At 45.3% G+C, this 23433-nt stretch overlaps 1 protein-coding gene across 5 annotated transcripts in view; it reads right to left on the bottom strand.

The window, feature by feature from the left end:
- Positions 1 to 23433, bottom strand: part of FYB2 (FYN binding protein 2) — a 122525-nt gene that overhangs the window by 72595 nt on the left and 26497 nt on the right. For all 5 annotated transcript variants that reach the window (XM_049617088.1, XM_049617090.1, XM_049617091.1 and 2 more), the window contains exons 2-4: positions 16060 to 16801; positions 12537 to 12698; positions 9462 to 9495 (exon numbers count right to left, since the gene is read on the bottom strand). In XM_049617088.1, coding sequence (XP_049473045.1) covers positions 9462 to 9495; positions 12537 to 12698; positions 16060 to 16801 — 938 coding nt within the window. The remainder of the gene's footprint in view (positions 1 to 9461; positions 9496 to 12536; positions 12699 to 16059; positions 16802 to 23433) is intronic.

The raw sequence follows: 23433 nt of genomic DNA, 5'->3' as shown, positions 1-23433 counted from the left end.
AGTTACAAAGACAATGCCTGGCACATTTTTTTGGAAAAATGTTTGTTTATAGAAAGAGAGAGTATGAGCAGGGGAGAGGAAGAGAGAGAGGGACACAGAGAATCCCAAGCAGACCCCATGCTCACCATGGAGACTGACTCAGGTCTCAATCCCAGGACAGTGAAACGGAGCCGAATATGGGGCACGATCTCACGACCACGACTTCATGACCTGAGCCTACATCAAGAGTTGGCCAACGTAACCGACTGAGCCGCCTGGGTGCCCCACAATGCCTGGCACATTATAGGCTCCCAATGATCTGGATCCTCCTCCGATGCTCACAGAAACACTGAAAACTCCTACAAAGACAGACAGATGATGTCACATCATGAATATGTTCACTTAGCTCCCCCTCCGTGCCAAGCACTGTTCTATAATACAAAAGCAAACGATAGACAAGGTCCTTGAACTCAAGACTCTCATCGTCTAGAATAACAAAGAAAATAAACCAGAATTATTATTTGAGGCATTAATAAATAATAACAGAAGAATTTAGCAGGCCTCTGTGTGGAACAGATGGCACATTGGGAGAGGAGACACAAGGTCTGGTCCAGGAAGTGGGCATGTATTTATCATTTTGTCTTACATTTCGTCATCATTTGCTTATCTGAATTTCTTCCCAAGTAAAACATATATGTCTGAGAGCAGAGACTTCGTTTTGTTTTCTGTGACATTATCAGCATCTAGAACCATGTCTGGCACATACTTGGGGCTCAAAAAACGTTCACTGACTGACTGATGGGACAGAAGGAATCCTGGACGATGAAAAGGAGCCATCTAAAGATCTTGGAGATCACTCCTTAACACAGGAAGAAGCAAACATGAGTGCTCAGTGAGAACATGCTTGCTGTGTTTGGGGAGAGGCCAGAAGGCCAGTCAGTGGGCTGAAGACAGTGAACAAGGGAGAGAGGGAGTTAGGAGGGGAGTCTCCAGAGTACAGAGCAGCTAGAACACGTAGGACTTTCTTGGTCTTGATAAGGAGTTTGAATTTCATTCAAAATGCCAACCGGAGGGAAAGTGCTCAGTGATTAGTTTGGTTAAATAACTATGGAATGCAAAGTGGAACAGGCCCACAGAAGGTAAAGAAGAAAGGACTGCCTTCCGGAAGGGCTAAAAATAACGACAAGCTTCTTGGTAGTGTCACTTGAAGCTGATGGCTAGAGTAAGAAGGAGCAGAGGACAGAGATTATTACATGTGAGTCCATATCTTCACATGGCAGGAGCCCGCCCATGATATACAAGGGCAAACCAAGAGCCCAGATTGTCTTAAATTATTTAGCTTTAATATTCGCAGGACAGGATATTGGACATGCAGATCAATGCAAAATATACAGATGACAGAACCTGAGAACGCTTTGTTTATATAAAAGTTCACGGACGGTGAAAGTTTATCTGTCTATCCTTCTCCTTATCAAACTGTCATTCAATTAGCCCATCACTTACTCAGTTATTAAGTAATTATTACTTGCATGTCTACTTCCTGGGGAAACAAAAGCGAGAAAGAGAGATAATCGTGGAATTTAGAATCTAACATATCTCCAAAAATCTCTCATGTTACAAAAATTCTGAGACAGGGTGGTGTAGTTGAAAATCCTTATAAATACCCAGTCCTCAGTTTGCATCCCAGATAAGCTCTGTATTATCTTATAAAGTTTTTTTTTTTTAATGTTCATTTATTTTTGAGAGAGAGGGAGAGAGAGAGACAGAGCGAGCACAAGCAGGGTAGGGGAAGACAGAGACAGAGTCACAGAATCCAAAGCAGGCTCCAGGCTCCGAGCTGTCAGCACAGAGCCCAATGTGGGGCTCGAACTCACAAGTTGCAAGATCATGACCGGAGCTGAAGTCGGCTGCTTAACCGACTAAGCCACCCAGGTGCCCCTGTATTATCTTACACTTTAGAGCAAGTCATGAAATGTCTCTGAGCCCTTGGTTTCTCATCTACAAAATGAGAATATGAATTTTGCCCTCCTAAGATGATCATGGGACTAAAATGTGGCCATAGTCCAAGATTAGTTTCCATTCAGCCTTTTCGAATAAACCTATGTACAAAAATAGGCTCTAAGTCTGCAACTTTAGTGTCTAATTTCTTCCTAAATCATGAATTTTTCCAGCTTATCATTCAAATGCCACTCAAGAGAGATGAGACTTGTTAACACTTCGATACTTTAGCTCTACCCTGGCCAGCCTCCCTCACACGGATCTTTCTACAGACAGAAAAAGAAATCTTAAGGCAGGAAAGGTATTCGAGAATACCTGTGTGGACAATGTCAAGGCTTAATGTGTAGAGCAGACCACGAGTCTTAAAAGTTTCCCTCTTTGGTCATAGGTGAAGGTCTAGTGTGAATCCTCTGTAAGGCAGCCTGGAGGGCTGGTTCATAGGTGGTACTCTGAAACATGCAGACAAGGTCAAATCCTGGTACTGATGATCCAGCTGTATCATCTCGAAATCCTTAACCTGATTCTATGGTCAGGGAGTCCACTAACCACCAATTTCACGGGGTAGTTATGGTTGGAAGCTTTAAAATGAGAGAGTAGACATTAAGTACAGGGCACAAACCTCCGTCCGTGACAAGTGCTCAATAAACAGAACCTATAGGTGAACTTCTCTTTAAAGGAGGAACACTTGAAACTATGATAGAGAAAACCCCCAAACACGTGTTCTTGCCACCAATGCCCTTGGAAAGACAGGCCAAAACAGTGGCCTTGCTGTGTCCCTGAAATCCAATTAAAAAGGGATAAGAAGAAGTTCCTGAAGTGGCCTGAGCTGAAGCCACCTGAACATTCTAGGTCTATGACTTCATAAGGCACAGGCTTCAACAAATTCCCTCTCCTCATTCTTGCCCCATGGTGATTGAATTAAGCGTGCTGAGATGTCAGGGCCCACCTTCACCTCCCAGATACCATCAGGAGGAGCCCGTTTTGCTGTTGGTCAATCAGAGCAGGTCTATACCAGTCTGGACTACCTGAAATGCAGCCATTCGAGAAAGAGCACTGTAGTTGCAAACAACATAAAAACTAGTCCTAAGAAGTTCTGGTCTTACATGCACAAAGGCACAAGGACATGTTGTTTTAAGTAAAAAAACAATCCCAAATAGCTTTCAGGAAGGGTCAGTCTTGTACTGAAAGCTGAGGATGTGCCAAGCACTCCACACGTGTTAATGCCAACAATGATGGAAACAGCAAATCACCTAGAAACTCTCTCATATCCCTCTTTTGCCCTCCTATCTCCTTCTCTACAGCTGATCCTGCAGTCACTACATTTCCTCCACAACACATCTGGAGTCCCTTCATTTTGTTAAATCTCCATTTCTACCACCTTGTCCATATCAAGCAATTTAATCTCCTTCTCAGTTTCCTCATCTATAAAACTGGATATCATCTACCTCTTCAGACTGTCATAAATGGAACCACACGTGTGAAGAACTTAGAACACGTAAAATATGAATGCTGATTGCTTGCATTTGTTGTTATCGTCACTCTTTTGCTGTTGCAATGGCTTCTGAAGCTGTCGTTCTGTTTCTACCGGTCTCCATACTAAGTTTATTATTTATACAGCATCCCAAGTGATCTTTACAAAATAAATGTCAGCACATGTCACTCCCTGGCATAAAACTCCCGTGGCTTCCCAGCATATTTAGAGCAAAATCCAAATTCACTCCATGGCTCTCAAGACCATCACTGCACCAGCCCACTGTGCTCCCTCCTTGCTGGTTCTCTCAATGTGCAGATGGAGTTCTCCCTTGAGACCCCATTCCCTCTCCTGGCACATCCATCTCCTAGACCTTTCATGACTGCGTCCCTCATCATGCAGGTCTCATCCTGAATATCACCACGTCTGGCCTCTCTTGATCATCCTACACTTCCTATATCCTAGTTACTATTCGAATGCTCTCGTTAATTTGCTTTATGGCACTTACCACTATTCAAATAAAGACTACAGACGCATTTTGCTTGACCACCGTGGGCTTGTTCTGTTATTATCAGTATTTTACATGAATGCCTTAGGTAAGGCATTTATTCCCATTTCCACAGGATCTATCCTTCCCCGTCATGTAACGCATGTCCTAGATGTAGTGACATAATCCGCTCAGCCCTATAAGACATCTGTGTTTCTCACTCTACATGGGGTAGAAATACCAGAATGCAAATATAAAAGCATGTTCCAAAACATTAGGATGAAAGAGATCATCAGGAATATTCAAAATAAGCTTACGTTATCTTTTAAAGACTATCATTAAAATGAAGACACAAAATCAAAAAGTTCAGGAGAGAAAATGGTGGACTCCTGGGACCCACCCACAGACCCTCACCTGCGAAACACCATACTGTATGAATCTTCTCTCCTGAAATAAGCAGGCTCTCTCTTTTTTAGTGTTTGAGCCAGAGATTTCCTGAGTCAGGACTACCCCCTGACACTTTTTAATGGGAGCAAAGCCATATTTATAGCTAATGAATAAAATATTAGCCAACTCTGCTAAGTACTGACAGAGACCCAGTGCTAATTGCTGCCCTGGGACTAACCTGCTTTGCTCACACAAATAGGGGCTGCTTAGTCAAGAGGGATGCCAGCCAGCTTGGCTCTCCTGAAAGAGTGATGACAAAGAACAACCTCCAACGAGTCATTCCACTGTTGGGAACTAACGAGATATTTATTCCAGAGATAACAAGGAATGGAGAGGCCAAGGGTTGAAAAACCAAGACTTACTAAGCATCCTCTGTGTACTCCACGCTTCATACATGTTATTTCATTTAGTCTCTGTGATAGTCAGTGAAGAAGTATTACTGTGTCCACCTTACAGACGCATATAGCAAAGCTCTGAGCTGTCACAGGTGGAGAGGAAGCATTTGACTCTATGGGAATGTGACTCCAGACTTGACCATGTTGCATTACACAATGCTGCTTCTCATCTTTAACACACAACATAAAGAGGTTCAAAAGTCAGTGGCTACTGTAAATGCGCTGAGTTTCTAACAAGATGATTAAAACATATATCCATAAAAGTACAGGTACAGACTCCTGTTTTGTGAGTAATGGTTGAAAACGATGAAAGTTTTATTTAACACGATGTATCCCTTAGAGGTCTTAAAAGCAGTCACGTAAGGAAGGGGTCAAGACCCTGTTTACAGTACCAATGAGTAGATCTTGGACAGGTGGCTAGGGGTAGGGAGGTCATTTGTGGCCCCAGCCCAACTCGGACTTTTGAATACAGAAGACAAATGTGTCACATGTGTGTATGTATATGTACCTGCATGTAGGAAACCTTTGTCTATACAATTCCATATTCTCAATGTATGTAAGAGGGCTTGGCATATAAATCAATAAACATAGGATGAATGAATAAAATGTGCCTCAACAAGAAAAATATGGGACTCTTCTGGTAATGAGCTCACCATCAAAGGATTTTTTAAGAGACTAAGTTTCTGAGCATGGATTCTTGCCTTTGGAGGGGGGTTCAACAATAGCCAAGCAAGCTTTATTGAACACTCTCTAGATGCTTGGCATTGCACTCAACACCCTACAATCATTATTTAACATCTGCCATACCTGTATGAGTTAGATCCTATCAGCCTCCCACTTTACGTGAGTAGAAACTAAGGTCTGCAGAGGTCAAGGCATTTGTCCAAGGTTATGCAGGTGTTAAGTGGTAGGCCTCGGACTAAAACCCCCAGACTTGTTAATATTACGCTACGTGGCCTGCTACATCTAACAATTGCCAGGTCCACTCCCAGTAATGACACCCCATGTATTGCTTCGAATCTATTATTTGTACTGAAGATCAATACCATGAATGTGGAAGATGTTCTTTCCAAACAAGTGCCAGTTTCCATGGAAGTTGGATCTAACGCTGTTCAGCATCATTGCATTTACGTGTTTGAGCTAACACATCACTGGGGCGCCTACGTGGCTCAGTCGGCTAAGCGTCTGACTTCGGCTCAGGTCATGATCTCACGGTTCACTGTTCATGCCCCGTGTCGGGCACTGCGCTGACAGCTCAGAGCCTGGAGCCCACTTCCGATTCTGTGTCTCCCTCTCTCTCTGCCCCTCCCCTGCTTGCACTCTGTCTCTCTCTCAAAAATAAACATTAAAAATTTTTTTAAAAATAAACACATCACTGACCAGCTAAAGTCCCAACTTCTCAGCCCGGCACCTAATTAACTTTAGGATCCAATCTCAGCTCTTACTCTTCCACATCAGAATACTCTGTGTCTGTTTATCCCCCACTTTTGTACTACTGCCTTGTTTTCAGTCACATTCTGTCTCTTTCCTGAGCATCCCTGGGTCCATCCATCCATCCATCCAGTCAGGAATGTGGTGATTTCTGGGAACAGTACCCTGCCCTCACCCACTGTACAGTCTCACAAGAGGGAATACGCGTACCTATTTAATCCTGACCCATCACACAGTAGCCATCTCAAGAGCTTCCATCCTCCATGAAGCAGCCCCTAAGTATGCCGGTTCCTCTTTGCCCCTTTTGCTTGGTACTCGTACATCACCATGGACCCTACTGTAACTGCGGTACAGTGAACCTCATTTCTGATGATGGTCGGGTTCTAAAGTCAGTGTGAAAGGACCCGACAGTCCAACTGCCTTTCCGGGTCCCTCAGGAAAGAGGTGTCACATTAGAGACTCCCCACTGTTTCCCAATATGTGGCCAGCAAGCGAGTTTAGCCTCCATATTGAAACAGACCACTGCCTTTGATGAAAGTGCCAGAGAAGAACTCAGCTGAGGTCGGAGGCAGACCGTAGGAAGAATGCGTATCTGGTTACATACCTCAATCACAGGACACATATCATCACATTGAGATGCTCAGAGAAGGTGAGTCATGAGGGAACCAAGATTGACTCAGTGCACAGCAGAGTTATATTGTCCCCTCACACGGTCACCCTGGGGCCCATGTTCATTGAGTAAACAGTACAACTCATTGCCTCAGCTGTCTAAATTGCTTTTTCTCTTTCACAAAAACGCACATAGAATGTGGCTCCACTCACCTTCCCTGTGCTGTCATTTAACTCTTTCAACTGGGCAGCTAAACTAGGAGTTCCTGGAGCAGGTGGACCATATGCCCAACACCAGATGGTCAGTTCCTTGGTGAACAAGATGGTCTCATCTTACTAAGATTTGGCTCCTGTTTACCTCCACAATAGCATTTCTTTTCATTCCAAACTACCCTTCCCACACCAATTCTACTAACCTATTTCTAGTTTTCACAGAGAATACCCGTTTCCCCACAGCTCCTGCCTCTGCCTATCGTGCCCTTCCCCACGTCATCCAGCCAATGTCTATCCTCAGTACTCACGGCAAATGTTTCCTCTTCAGTGACAGGCTGATTGGATGTACACCCCTATTCTTCACTCCTTCTTGGATCCCTGCCCCCCCCTTTTTTTTTTAGGTAAAGTTGTGGTGTCCTCCCACGCTGAAGCTGGGCCACGTGACTTGCTTTGACCCATAGGATGTGAGCAAATGTGATACAGCAGAGTCTGAAAAGTGTTTGTGCAACTGGGATGGTCTTGTCTGCTGTGACTGTAGGTTGTTCCTCAGCCAGTTTGCTGGAGGGTGAGGCAGATGGTGTGAAGTCAGGTTGCCCCACTCATGCCAGCCAAGGCAATCCTACATCCGCCAGCTGCAGGCTGACCCCCAGACAAGGGTAGCAACCCCAGTCAATATCAGGGAAACTGCCTAGGGAATCTGCAACATACTAACACCACCAGCTGAGCCCAGCCCAGATCAGCTTCACCCACACTTTTGCGTGTGCTGTTGATATACTTTGTTGTGTATTATGGAGTATGACTGTAGCAATAGATAACTGATTCGTTTTCTATAAAGGCTTCACTGACCCCTCCCAAGGACAAGTGATCACTCCCATATTTGTGCAACCTCTCAATCTTGTACATTCCTCTATTAGGAAAATTAACACATTCTAGTCTTATAAACGTTTGGTAAATAATGTGGGGATTGGTTTTTATGTTCGCTGTTTCTTCCAAGGCTGACCTTCTTGAGAAAAGGAACCTATTTGTGAGGGAGGTGAGGTTGATACAATCAAAAGAGTTTGGGCACACCTGTTCGTACAGCCATTATGGAAAAGAGTATAGGGGTTCAATTAAGAATTGACCTGTCATATGATCCAGCACTCCCACTCCTGGGTATGTATCTGAAGGAAATGACATTAGCATCTTGAAGAGATACCTCTACGCTCCTGTTAATATCACAATAGGCAAGATGTGGACACAACCTAAGCGTCCACCAAAAGATGAATGGATAAAGATGTGCCCTCTATGTATGGCAGGATGTTATTCAGCCACAAGAAAGGAGACAATCCTGCCATCAGTGACAACACGGACGGACCTTGATGGCATTAGGAAAAGTGAGATAAATCAGACAGAGAAAAAACAATTATCGTATGGTATCACTTAGATGGGAAATCTAAAAAAAACAAAACAAAACGAAACTCGTAAAAACAGAGAGTAAAGAGTGGTTACCAGAGGCTGAGGGGTGGGTGAGGTGGGGAGATGTTATTTACGGTTCAAACTTATAACTAGTAAATAAGGAAGTTCCAGAGATCTAATGTGCAAATAGTGACTACAGCAAAAAGTGTTTTATTGTAAATTTTAAAGTTGCCAAGAGATGAGATCGTAACTGTTTTCAACACAAAAGAGAAACGAGCATTACGCGAGGTGAAAAAGGCATCAGCTAACTACTGAAGCAGTCATACTGCAATTTACAAATGTGTCATGCTAACATCTTGCACACCTCAGACTTACACCATCTTATTTCCCTTATATTCGATAGAAAAAATAGTTTGGGCGTCTATGGGTTGGAATCATGGTTCTGCAAATGGCCAAACTTTCTGAGCCCAAGTGTCTTCGGCTAGACAATGAGGACAGCGGCAGCCATTTTGCAGCCTTGAGAAAAGGAAGTGAGAAAATCTGCATAAAGTAGCCAGCTCAACGCACGACACCTCAAAGGGCTGCACAGATAGTATTTGGTCGAGTGAATTAATGAACTGACACTTCCATGGCAAAATTCTCAGAACAAGCACAACAAAAACAGTAGGTCCTTTGTCCCATTACCGATTCCTAACACCACGCCAGCTGCCCACAGCATTCTGTAGCCTCTAATTCAATTTATTACTATGGAAGCTGATGTTTCAATTTACTGAACCCAACTGTATAATAAATAAAAGTCCCTCAGAGGACCATCTTTGCAACTTCTTGTCAGCACAGCAGTTAAATGCAGTTTATTTAATCTCTCCTCTAAAACAAAAGTTGCAGCTTGTTGCTTATAAATCTGTTCTTCCTGCAACCCTTCGGAGAAATAGAGACACCTGGCCGTGGACTTACTGCCTGCTCTCAGGCAGGTTAAGCAGCCTTGTCAATGGCTACATGCACTGTGCTCCTGCCCAATTAAGAAGCAGGTACTCACCTCTCTGGAGGCAGGCAGCCCTCTTCCACAGCTGCTGTAAGAGCAAGAGGGAGAGTGAGAAGGCGCATAGGTGGCAGCCTGATTAAAGCGAACTTTGTGCAACGCCCTCACCCCAGAGACAAAGTGAGGAGCCGCAACTCACGGGTGCCCCAAACCGCCTCCCCCCTCCCCAGCACCCAGGGGACCCTGGGTCCTGCAGTCCAGCACTCACCTATACTTCATGGTAGTGTGTGTGTGTGTGTGTGTGTGTGAGTGTGAGAGTGAGAGAGAGAGAGAGAGACACACACAGAGATAGAGAGATGTGAGCAGGGGAGGGGCAGAAAGGAAGGGAGACACAGAATCCAAAGCAGGCTCCAGGCTCCAAGCTGTCAGCACAGAGCCTGACAAGGGGCTGGAACTCAGGAACCGCAAGATCATGACCTGAGCTGAAGTTGGATGCTTAACTGAGCCCCCCGGGTACACCTATGGTGCTTCTTTATGAGTCTTCTCTTGGTCTTCTGTATTAGACTTTGACCTTCTGGAGTACCAGAACTTGTGTGTGGGGTCTCTATGTCTTGTGTCTATCACAGGGCCTAGGGCAACAAGAGTGTAGCTGCTCAACACAAACTTGAAACAATGATAACATTGCATTTATTGAGCACATACTGGTGTGCCAAACATTGTTTCCACTCTTTCCATGACTCATCTCATTTATCCTCACAGACATCAGGCGAGGAGTGTTACTGTCATCCCCATTTTACAGATAAGGACAATGAGGCTCAGTGAATAACATGCCCAGGCCTAAATAGCTAGCGACTGGGGAGCTGGGGTTCACAAAGCCCATTTTGTTACAAAACACTTGGTGCTTTGTTCTATGTTCTCTGACAGACTTCTTCGCTTTGGGAGTGTTTGAGGTCTGAATGATTCTGTGCTTTAAAAAATCATACTTAGCTTTCTCTGTTATGGAGGTGGCCAAATTATTATTAACGTCTACTTATAAAAGCTCTATTTCTTTTTCTTTTTTTTTTTTTTTCCACTAGGCAAAGAACTTTATTAACTTTGTTTCAAACTTCATTCCCGGGCTTCTTCAGCTTCATTAGTTGCCAAGAATGAATTGTGTCTAAGCAAATACTGAACAGAGTTGCACTGTCCAAGGGGCTGGAGCTTAAAAACATTAGAGATCTAGATTTTATCAGATCCATGAACAGGATGTTAATTTTTTTTAATGTTTATTCATTTTTTTTGAGAGACAGAAAGAGAAAGTGGGGGAGGGGCAGAGAGAGAGGGAGACACAGAATCGGAAGCAGGCTCCAGGCTCTGAGCTGTCAGCACAGAGCCCGACATGGGGCTCGAACTCACGGACCCGTGAGATCGTGACCTGAGCCCAAGTCGGACGCTTAACCAACTGAGCCACCCCAGTGCCCCCATGAACAAAATTTTAAAAAGCACTCATAATCTAAAAAAGAGCAGCTCCTGGTAACTTCTTCAAGTCCTATCTCCTTCAGAAGTTGACTCCTTTCAGTTTGCTTCCTTCTTGGAAGCTTCATCAAAACGCTCCACGTGACCTGCAACTTCCTCCTCCTCCTCCTCTTCAGTAGTGGGTGGTAGACTGTGGGCACAAGCTGCTTTATCTCCACTTGGCCCTTGATGGTGAAAGCACTCGCTGCCCCAGGCGCCCGAACTCTAGGGTCACAAAAGCGGATCACCCTTCCTCGGTTTGCGAACACAGTCACTTCTTTGACTCATCAGAGCTACTGTTTGCCCCTAACTTCTTTAAGGAGAACTGACATTTTTATCATCTCCTGTAGCTCTTCTGTGAACCATCATCTTTCGGGGAGAAGTTCCTTTCCCACCAACGTGCACCTGTGCTTGCCAGTGCGAGTTCCTCCTGGTTTGTGATGGTTTCTTTCATCTTGGTGGAGCAGAAATGGGACCGGGGGCTGGGGTCCGCGCTCGGTGGGGCGGGGAGGGGGTGGGGGTGTCTCCGGCCGACAGCTGAGATCAGGTCCACACACCAGGGCTCTACATCCTCATAGAGAGTTTCCTCTCAGGATCAGACGGAAGAGGATTGCAGCAGTGATTCTCAAAATGTGGTCACTGGACCCAAAGCATCAGCATCTCCTGGGGACCTCGTCACAAAGGCCAATTCTGGGGTACCCAATGCACACCAAATAAATCAGACGCTCTGGGAGTGGGGCCCTGTGATCGGTGTTTCAACAAGTCCCCTAGCTGATTCCGGCAGAGGCTGAAGTTTGAGAACCAATGCGTTCAAGAAATTTAACCGAGGGTGTTCCGAGCCGTCACGTGAACAAGGCGCAAGGTCTGCTGGCACTCGCGGCCACGGTAAAACCAAAGTTAGCACAGCACGAGGTGTCACCCCAAAGAGGGCGTTCATCTCGCGTTTCATTAGAGCAAACATAAACAAAGGCCTTTAAAGTGTCAACAGGATCAGACCACGGGGCGGCCTAGAGGGGATGAGAAGGTATTCCTCTAAGCAGAGGACGAAGACTCAGAACAGTACAGAAAAATGGCTTCCGAGGACTCCTCAGTTCCTGCAAAGGGCCAGCGGTGGGGGGCAGGGGTGGGGCCCTTGGACTAGTTACAGAAGGCCGATCACACAGGCCTGAGGGACCCACATTAGGATCACCCGTCAAGTTCACGCTGATTTTCTTCCCTTTTCATTCCCTCCTCCCTCCTACCGCCCTGATTGTGTTGACAACACAGGCTTTGTAGGAATCACAAAAGCTCCCTGCTCCCTGCTTGACTACTTTTCGTTTTCTTCCTCTTGGACAGCTTCCCGGTGATCAAATGCAATGCTCTCAGGGGAAGCGGGCTGGCCCAGGAGCGATAAGGGGCCAATTCCTGCAGATCTGTCATATTTCACGGGCAAGCTGCCACGGCCTCCACGTGAAAATAAGCAGTGATGGACATCTGGCCCCATGGAAAAGCAGTTCGGCATTATCACCTGGGAGCTGACAGGAAGAGGGAGGCAATGGGGGCCGGTGGGGGGCTGGGGGGGGGGGATGTGGGCACTGGAGCCATGTCTTCCACTGGCCCCTGGCTGGCTGCCTGCAGGGGACCTGTGCATTTTCTTACCTTCTGTGTGGGTCTTAGCAATTACAGCTGCCTGCCTCTGGAAGGCCTGGAGGTTCACGGCTGGGGGCTTCGGAGGCTTTGGGGGAGGAGGACCCAGGGACTTGATGGAAGGCAGTGGCTTTGTTTTGAGAAGTTGGTGATGCCTGTCATCTGGCTGTTTCTCTGAGCAGAGATTTAAAAAAAAAAAGTGAGTTATTTTATTACTATTTTCCATTTCATGGCTTCTTGGGTGAAACTGGTCAGTCTCTCTCCCTTCTTGTCTAGATCTGTCCTACTGGCCAGGGTGCCCTGATCAAAATGCAAACCTGATCATGTCACTAGCCTGCTGCCCAGAGGACGAAGCCTGGCTTCATCAGCATGACATCCATTTAGGTACTCCATCCTCTGGCATGTTCCTACAACATCCACAGCCCATCCACACTTCCAGATTCTTTTATTACACTTTAGTATCCTTTTCTGACCTCAGCCCAAATATCTTTCACTCATACCAATGGCTTCTCAGTTGTCTGAATTTGATTTAAAAAGTCATCCTGTATCCAAGACTTTGCTCATGCCATTCCTGGTTCTAGAATGCTGTTCCCTCACTTCCTTCTTGGCAAGCTCTGACTCATTTAAGGCCCTGCTCCAATGACACCTCCTCTGGGAAGGTTTCATTGATTTCAAAATCGAGGTGAGAATTAACCACTCTGTTTTGTATCTCCACAATGTATCATTAACACCTCTCCGCCAGTGTGGTGGCATATTAGAGGGGCCGCCAGTCTATCTTACTATTGAGGGTCGGCTCCTCATGCACAGGGACAAGGCCATATTGCTCTCCTGCCAGCATCAGGCAGAGAACCTACTTCCAAGAAAATGCATGGTGACTACTCCCTGAAAGGTTCCATCAAGCACTTATGACATGCAAATAACACGGGGGCTATAAAGAGGAGTAAGAATTGATCTCTGATTTCCAGGGCTCACAGTCTGGGACAAGCTTCAAGGCTAAGTTTATGGTATGTGGGCACCTGTGGATTGTATGGTTTTGCGTCCTGGAATTTTCTGAGACAGAAATTGCCTACATTTTGTCCTTCTGTACTCAGAAGCCAAACTCCAACAGAAATCCCAATATTATATGTGAAAACCGTATCTGCCTCTAACGCTTCACAGCACAACATCTTGTATGACCCAAGAGCCTTGTTTTTGCTTCACATAATACAGTGGTTCAGTACATGGACTATCCATGCTAAAACTAAATATGGCAGCCAGTGTACAAATCCCTCATTGCAACTGCCTCAGAGCCCTGCTGCCCACTCTGGGAGCTGGGAGGATAGCCCCCTCGTACCCCACCAGGAGGGGTTATATCAGCCAGGACCAAGCTCCTCTCTTCCTAGGCTTTTTTTTTTTTTTTAATTATTTATTTTGGGAGAGTGCGAGTGGGGGAGGGGCAGAGACAGGGGGGGACAGAGGATCCAAAGCGGGCTCTGCACTGACAGGCTGACAGTAACGAGCCCGATATGGGGCTTGAACTCATGAACCGCGAGATCATGACCTGAGGTGAAGTCGGACACTCAACCAACTGAGCCACCCAGATACCCCTTCGTAGGCACCTATGGATTATAATTATAATTGTAATGATAAGTTGCAACATCAGAAATTTCAGTCTTTATCAAATTAAGGAGATGTGGCGAAAATGAATGATCACTTACCAACTGGGTTCCTAAGTTTTACCAGGTGCTGTGCTAAGCCAAGGGCATGGGTTCTCTCATTTAATCCCCTCAACAGCTCAGTCAGGTAGATGAACCATCCTCCTGCCCCATCCCTTCACCAATAACTAATTATCTACTATATTCCAGGCACTGTTCTAATAGCTGGGTATGGAGTTAAGAATAAGAACAGATCAAGCCTTGCCCTCAGGAATTTTCATTCTAACAGGAGGAGACTGATGATAAACACGCAAACAAATAAAGGTAATCACAGAGACCTGCGGGTTCTATGAAAGAGATCCACCAGGCTGATAGGCAAGAGTGGGAACTGAACTAACTTCTTCAGATAAAGAGAAGGATTAGCTGTGAAAGTGTCATGTGAACTGAGACCTAAATGCAGCTATGGAAGGCTCAAACAAGAAGGAAGAGGAAGAGCTAATGTCAATGTCCTGAGCATAATAAAGTCTTTTCAAGGAACAGCAAGAAATCCAGTGTCTATTATGAGCCAGGGGGAGAGAAACAGGAGTACGTCAGAGACATCAGCAGGACCCAGAAGGTGCAGAGCCATGAAATCAGAGACCACGATTGAGAGATGATTTGGGCAAGCTTGGATTTGCCCTCGTATCTCTACTTCTTACAAGATGCATGAACTTGGACAGTCTGTATCCACCATATAGAGTCATATGCGGGAGATCCCTCTACCCACCCATCTACCCATCCACCCATCCAAGCATCCAATAAATACTTTTTGAGGACCTACCAAACCTGGCCTTGCTCTTTTAGGTGCTGGGGATATGGTGGTAAAGAAGACAGTTTTTACCCTCATGTAACTCACATTTTATTGAGGTAAGCAAACAGGTATACAACAATATACCACATAAGGATGGGATAGGAGGGAAACCAAATCAAGGTAAGAAGACAGAGACTTATGGGGGTAGGGTAGTTATTTTAGATGGTGATTCACAAATTCTACTCACAACAGGTGACACTGAGCAGAGACCATGGTGGAGGGGAGGGAGTGAGACATCAAAGACCTGGGGGAAGCATGTTCCAGGCAGAGTGCTCAGTACGTGCAAAGGCCCTGGGGTGGAGCTAGCTTAGTATATCTAAGGAAAAGCAAGAAGGCCCACGTGGTAAAAGGAGAGGGTAAGAGAGGTAGGAAGGGCCAAATCACATCAGCCACTATAAGACTGCTGGAACTGAATTTGAGCAGGGGAGTGATGTGATCTAACTGATGTGTTAGAAGTTCACTGTGCCCACTAGGAGAATAGGATAAAAGGAGGCAGGAGTATGGAAGCAGGGAACCCAGCTGGAACACTGCGGTGGTCCAGGTGAGAGATGATGATGGTGTGAATAAGAAAAGAAGGCAGAAATGGATAGAAGTGGAGGGATTCAGAACATATTTTCATGGTGGAACCAAGAGTTTGCTGATGGAGTGGATGCAGAGAATGAGAGAGAGAGGACTAGAGCACAGTTCCTAGGTTTTTGGCCTGAGCAACTAGGAGGATGTTTGTGCTGTTTACCAAGCTGGGGCAGATTGGTGATGGATCTGATTTACAGGAGAGCAGACTGGGCTCTAAGAGGTTGAGTCGACTGTCCAAGTTCATGCATCTTGTGAGAAGTAGAGCTAGGAGGGCAAATCCAAACTTGACCAAATCATCTCTAAATAGGATTCCTGGAGATTAGGCACTTTACCCAAACCTGAAATTACAAGTTAGCAGATGGGCCTCGCATACCTGCTCTAGAGTTCGGAGCAAACCTCACCCAGGTCACATATGACCACTAGGAGGCTCTAAATTAGAAAGACACAGTGGCCCCTCCTTTAAGCATTACTTTCTCACCGGGGACCTGGGTGGCAAGTTCACTCTCATAGACAGGCTGGCAGGTGTTCCTCATGGGGCTCCTCTCAAGATAGGGGCTTTCTAGGCTCTTCCTGTCACACTGAAAAAGTAGAGAAGTAGGATCTTGAAAGGAGGCAAGTGAATTTTGGGGGGTCATCAAGTGCTTCTGGGAAGGAAGGGTCTGGGCTCCTCCTGTTTCTAGCTTCCCCCTGGGCACCTCTGGAGCAAGCCCTATGCTTTTCTCCTCCTCCAGATGGGAGGCCCTTCTTCCACGACTGGCAAGGACAAAGGCTGAAGACATCCCACTTTTCTGAGATGAAACCTTCTCCCAATTCCAGAGCTTGTCTTTGAAGCTGTCAGTCACCATGACATTCCTCTCATGGGTTATGTCAGCATTTGACTGATTCACGTCTAACAGCAGAGAAGTCTTCTTTGACTTTACTGCAGAATCAGTAGACCCTTCTGGAGGTTCTGAGGAATCAGAACATCTCTGAATCTTGCTCCTCTGGGAGGACTTCATTTCCTGGGGTTGAAGAGGCTGGGGTTCACCGCTAGAACAATACAGTGGGAGCTGACTGTGGTTGGAGGAGAGGGGTTTCTCATTGGCCAAAACACCTGTTGACTGTGTGTTTCCAATATCGCTCTTTTGAGAAATTCTTGCTGGGAATATAGGTCTTGGAAGAGAGGGCACATCAAACTTTTGAAATTTGGCTCGAAGTTCCTTGAAGTTTCTTAACCCTTCCTAAAGCACAAAAGAAAACAATATCTTATTCTAGGAAAAAAACAGTGTGATTAGCTGATTTCACTGTGCATGCAAAGCATTCTAAGTGCTGGTACAACACCACTCCTTACCTAGGGGGCCATGTCGGCTGGTAATGTGATTGTCTATGTAAGACGCAATGAAAACAAATGTCTCCTCTTTGAAACACTTCAGATTATGTTTAATTTCTTCACAACACGTAAAGCATACTTATAAAGGAGAATACTGACAGTTGCTGATAAGTCCCTTGATACAAATTTTGGGGGGGCTCCTTGCTGCCTATACAAGTTAAGTTCTAAACCCTTTAGTACAGCATTCAAAGTTCTTCATGATGTGGTGGAATTATGGTCTCCAGCCACAACCCAACACAACTACCCTTAAACCAAACAGGGATATTTATAATTTTCTAGAATCTGTAATGTCCATTACCCCCGACTCTGCTTGTGTGTTCTTGCTTCAAAAAATGCACCCTCTATCTGTCCAATTTTTTGGTTTTGTTTGTTTTTTTTTTGCAACTCCAATGCCTACCTTTCTCCATTACAATTCTCCCTGGGGCTGATAGCAAGAGCTAACTTCTTCCCTGTCTCCTAGTGCTTGCAGACTCTGTACAACTTGGCTGTTGAACTTAACTTTGGAACTACACAGGTTATGTTCAAATTCTCTGTTCTTGAGAAAGACAGATACCATATGTTTTCACTCTTATGTGGATCCTGAGAAACTTAACAGAAACCCATGGGGGAGGGGAAGGAAAAAAAAAAAGAGGTTAGAGTAGGAGACAGTCAAAGCATAAGAGACTCTTAAAAACTGAGAATCAACTGAGGGTTGATGGGGAGTGGGAGGGTGGGTGATGGGCATTGAGGAGGGCACCTTTTGGGATGAGCACTGGGTGTTGTATGGAAACCAATTTGACAACAAATTTCATATATTAAAAAAATAATAAAAAATAAAATAAAAATCATATTAGAAATGATATCAGACCAAAAAAAAACACAAATTCTCTGTTCTTTATCATCTAGGCAAATACTCTGGGAAGTGGGAAATTACCTATCGGTGTAGTCTCATCAGAAAAACAAGTTGTCAAGTGCGAGAAGGGTTAGGGCTGCTGTATGTAAAGCGTCCCCGACAATTCTCGTAAGCCCGTGACAAATAAAAGCTACTTCGAAGAGGCTAGCTGATCCTTTTGTATTTTTTACTCCCCCTGGGACAGTGTGCTCTACCTTCTCAATTCAGTTTGAATTCAGTATATGAAAATGATGGTATTAATAGCAGCCCGACCCTTGGGGCTGAGGAAGGCTGTGCCCAGCATTACACAGGGAGCTGGTCTAGGCAGGTAGGATTGGGCTGGTCTCCTGCTCAGTGCTGTTCCCAGCGGTCCCCCCTTCCTCTCACTGGATCTAATTTACTTTTGTAAGGGCGTTTTGTCATCCTTCCTTTTCCCAGGAGGTAGTAAGGGGTGGAGATGGAGTTCCAGAACAGCTAACGGAGCCATTTCAAAAAGAGCCACTGTCTTCTCCTGATCATTTTAAAGGGCGGAGCCGCACGGACACAGACAATCCCATCGCCAGCCACTTTTGATTTTGCCATCTGAGGGAATGCCGGCTGACCCTTTTCTCTGTGTTTACAGTTGACTCACACCTGCTTTCCAAAGATTCAGGGAGGGAAGGAAGTTGAAGAAGTGTAAAGCAGGTGTCTGGGAGCTTGCTTGCATGCTCTCCCCTTGAGCCTTCCCTCCCTCCTATTCTCTCCCCTCCCCCACCTCTCCGTCCCTCCTTCTGTCTCCCTCCCTCCCTCCCTCCCTCCCTCCCTCCCTCTCTCTCTCTCTCTCACACACACACACACACACACACACACACACACACACACACTTAAAGCTTTCTCCACAAACTGCCAACTGTTGATTTCCTACCTCTATTTCAACCAGCAGTCACATTAATTCGACTACACTTCCTCTCCCTGATGTAGGAGCAGCCAGCACTGGGCATGGAACCAGGAGATCTGAGTATGAGGCTCCGCTTCATCATTTTCTAGTTATGTGCCTTGGGCAATTCACTCCACTTCCTTGAGCCCTATTTTCCTCACTATAAAATGGGACGGTTCTACTAACAGTTCAAGGTTATTGTAAGGATCAAAGGAGATAGCTTCACATACCTCAGTAGTTAATGTTTAAAGAAATTTAAAAAAAAATTTTATGTTTATTTTTGAGAGAGAGACAGAGTGTGAGCAGGCGAGGGGCAGAGAGAGGGAGACACAGAATCGGAAGCAGGCTCCAGGCTCTGAGCTGTCAGCACAGAGCCCGATGCAGGGCTCGAACCCACCAACCACAAGATCATGACCTGAGCCGAAGTCGGATGCTTAACCGACTGAGCCACCCAGGCGCCCCTCAGTGGTTAATATTTTTTCAAATTATGGTCAAATACACATAACTTAAAATTTACCATCTTAAACATTTTCAAGTGTACAATTCAGTGGTATTAAGGGCACTCGCGTTGCTGTGAATGTCCAGAACCCCTTGAATCGTGCAGAAGTGGAAATCCGTAGCCATTACACAATAATTCTCCACTCTCCCTACCCCGGGCCCCCGGCAACCACCATGCTACTTGGTCTCTGGTTTTGACAACTCCACGTACCTCACGTAAGTGGAACCATAGTATTTTTGTGACCGGCTCATTGCACTTAGCACACTGTCCTCCAGGTTCATTCGTGCTGTAGCAGGTGACAAAGTGTTCTCCTTTTTAAGGCTGAATAATATATCATTCTATTTATGTACCACTTATTGTCCATCCATTCATCTATTGGGTGGACACCTGGGTTCCTTCCACCTTTTAGATATTTTAAGTAACTCTCCTAAGAAGATGGATATGCAAATATCTGAGACTGTGCTTCCAATTCTTTTGGGTGTTTGACCCCAAGTGGAATTGCTGAATCAGAGAGTAATTCTATTTTTCATTTTTTTATATTAAAAAAATTTTAAGTTTATTTCTTTATTTTGAGAGAGAGAGAGAGAGAGAGAGAGAGAGAGAGAGTGAGTGTGTGTGTGTAAGTGGGGAAGGAGCAGAGACAGAGAGGGAGAGACAGAATCCCAAGCAGGCTCTGTGCTGTCAGCCCAGAGCCTGACGTGGGGCTCGAACTCACGACTGTGAGATTATGACCTGAGCCGAAGTCGGACATTTAACCGACTGAGCCACCCAGGTGCTCTTGGGTTTTGATTTTTGGAGCAACCACCATGCTGTTTTCCATAACAGCGATACCATTTTATATTCCTCCTAACAGTATGTAGGGTTCCAGTTTCTCCATATTCTTGTAATGCATATTATTTTTATAGTAGCTATCACAATTGGTGTGAGGCAGTCATGATGACTATTTTTTGGCTCTTTACTATCTGAAGCCACATGAACTAAGTATACTGGTTGGTAGATATTAGTTTCTTCAGGAATGATTAGGATAAACCCTAGCAGGAAATAAAATTATGGACCGATAACCTCCAGACCAGAGTCCTGTGTAAAGATCATTGGTTCAGGAGGAAGCAAGCCTTCTTAAACCTGGTTCACTCCTTCGTAAACAAACGCTCATTCAAGGTCTATGATGTGGGCAAAACACTGTGTTAGACACGGCTCAGCTCTTAAATATTACATTCTAATGTCAGGGAGGGGCAGAAAATAAGTAGATACACATGAAAATATTAGAGACCAATGCCATGTGGAGAATTAAATAGCTGGTTTAGTGAAGAGTGGCTCGGTTCCCACCAGCGACTTCCCAAGCCACCATAGGGAAGTCATTCCCTTCTCTGGGCTTAGTCATCTATCACACGCAGCAGTTGACCCTCGTGATCTCCAAGGTCCCTTCCAGCACTAACATTTGGACTTCACTTTCTTTGTTATGGGAAAGAGACGTGACACATTCCGTTGCTGATTATTCATCACCCATAGAGGGGGCGTCAGGGCAGAGGGCATGAGGCAAGGTGCATGAGGATGGGAGGGGAGGTGCCCAAGGGGCCATGCCATGCCTCATTTTCCTGGGCCCACAGCAGGTCAGTGTCCACATCCTGTCAATGTCAAGTCTTAAGAAGCCCACAAGCCTGTCCCTTCTTCGTGCCACGGCCACTGCCTCTGAGTCCTCCTCACGCGTGGCCATGACTTCCTCTGTCTGCTTCTACTCCAGGCCCCTCTAATCCACCACTTACCCTGCTGTTCGACAGATCTGATGACAAACACACATATGATCACGTATGTCCCCTGTTTGGAATTCTTCAACGTGACTTCCCCAAAGCTTGCAAATAAGCTCGAACTCTTTTGCTTAGCACAAAAGGCCCTCCCCAATTCCAACTCTGTTCATCTTTCGACCTGATAGCGGGCCCTTCCCTCATCATGCCTTCTTCCCTCTGGCCTCGCTAAATTACTGATGTCTTCCCAAACCTGTTTTGCTTTATCATGCTTTTGCACCTTTGAGTGTGCTTTTTCCTCTGCCTGCAACACCCACGTTTCTCCCAATATCCTGAACTAGCAAATTCCTGTTTGCTCACAATTCAACTCACGTCACCTCAAAATAGTCATTGGTTTCTTGCCATGTGCTAGGCATGAGGGTTGCAACGATGAATGAGAATTCCTGACCTTTCATATGTATATACACAATGGAGTATTGCTTGGCAATCAAAAAGAATAAAATCCTGCCATTTGTAACAACATGAATGGAGTTAGAGTGTATTATGCAAAGCAAAATTAGTCAGAGAAAGACAAGTATCATATGACTTCCCTCACAGGTGGAATTTAAGAAACAAAACAGATGAACGTAAGGGAAGGAAAGTAAAAATAATATAAAAACAGAGAGAGGGACAAAATCTAAGAGACTCTTAAATACAGAGAACTAACTGAGGGTTGCTGGAAGGGTTTGGGGTGGGGGGATGGCTTAAATGGGTAATGGGTATTAAGGAGTCTATCCTGAAATCATTATTGCATCATATGCTAACTTGGATGTAAGTTAAAAAAAATTCCTGACCTTCCAAATAATATAAAAACAGGGAGGGGGACAAAATCTAAGAGACTCTTAAATACAGAGAACTAACTGAGGGTTGCTGGAAGGGTTTTGGGTGGGGGGATGACTTAAATGGGTAATGGGCATTAAGGAGTCTACTCCTGAAATCATTATTGCACCATATGCTAACTAACTTGGATGTTAAAAAAAAAAAAATTCCTGACCTTTCAGAGGTGGTGGAATGAGGGAATGGACACAAACTGATCATTTTAGTATAAGAGAGACAATTTCTAGATACATGGCATGATGTCTATCAGAACATAGAGAAAGGGTCATGATGACAGCCAGGGTGCAAAGAGGGCTCCCTAAAGATGACTCAGCTGGGAGAGGCAGGCACATGAAGGTGGCAGGACAGGTGGCTCCGACAAGAGCAGGAACAAAGAAGGCATGGCAGGGGGGAGCTGCATGGTGTAGACAGGAATAAGCAATTCCATGTTACTGAAGCCCCAGTGTGTCAGTATGGGAGTCTGAAGAGAGTGGAGGGCAAGTCTCCTTAAAGTAATTGGGCTTAATCTTCAGAGTAAATGGGGAGTTACTGATGAGTTTTATACACGGCTAGAACAGGCTGAGATTTCCACCTCATGCAGGGTAGAGACCAGGAACCAATTAGGAGGCTACTAGAATTGGCCAAGTAAAAAGGACAAAAGGCAGGATCGGGCAGTGTTACGGGAACGGAAAAGAGGAAAGTGCAGGGGGTGGTATGGACCAGATCTAGAGAGGGGAGGGAGGACTCCAGGATGATATCTGGGTTTCTAAATTGGGCGAGAGGATGGACATTGGTCCTTGCAACTAAGACTGAGGACAGGAAATAAAAGTACTGAGGACGGGGCGCCTGGGTGGCTCGGTCGGTTAAGCGTCCGACTTCAGCTCAGGTCATGATCTCACAGACCGTGAGTTCGAGCCCCGCATCGGGCTCTGGGCTGATGGCTCAGAGCCTGGAGCCTGCTTCCGATTCTGTGTCTCCCTCTCTGTCTGCCCCTCCCCCATTCATGCTCTGTCTCTGTCTCAAAAATAAAAAACATTAAAAAAAAAAAAATTAAAAAAAAAAAAAGTACTGAGGAAAGATCATGGGCCCGGATTTGGATGTGATGCTTTACCTTCTTAGGGGAGCCATCAAATAGGCCGTTAGGTATGGGAACCTTTGGGGGGTTATACATTTAATTAGGGAGTTACTAGTTTCTTGGTGAGCACAGAGCTTAAGAATATGAACCCTGGAGTGTAGCTGCCTACATCCAAATTCCAGCCCCTCCATTTTTGGCTTTATGACCCTGAGCAAATTACTTAACTTCTCTGTATTTGTTGCCTGGTCTGGGTAATAATTGTACTGTACCTCATAGGGTTGTTGTGGTGGGTAGAATAATGGCTCCTCAAAATGTCTACATCTTCATCCCTGAAATCTGTTCATAGCAGCTTGCATGCCAAAAGGGACTCTGTGGTGTAATCAAGTTAAGGATCTTCAGATGGGGAGATCATCCTGGATTAGCTTGGTGGGCCCAATGTAATCACAAGGGTCCTTATAAGTGGGATGCAAGAGAAAAGGGGATGCAATCATGTAACAAAGATGACGGATATGGGGGCTCAAGATG

Source organism: Panthera uncia (assembly GCF_023721935.1).
Source record: "Panthera uncia isolate 11264 chromosome C1 unlocalized genomic scaffold, Puncia_PCG_1.0 HiC_scaffold_4, whole genome shotgun sequence".
NCBI classification, from domain to species: Eukaryota; Metazoa; Chordata; class Mammalia; order Carnivora; family Felidae; genus Panthera; species Panthera uncia.
This window is presented reverse-complemented; position numbering and strand designations above follow the sequence as displayed.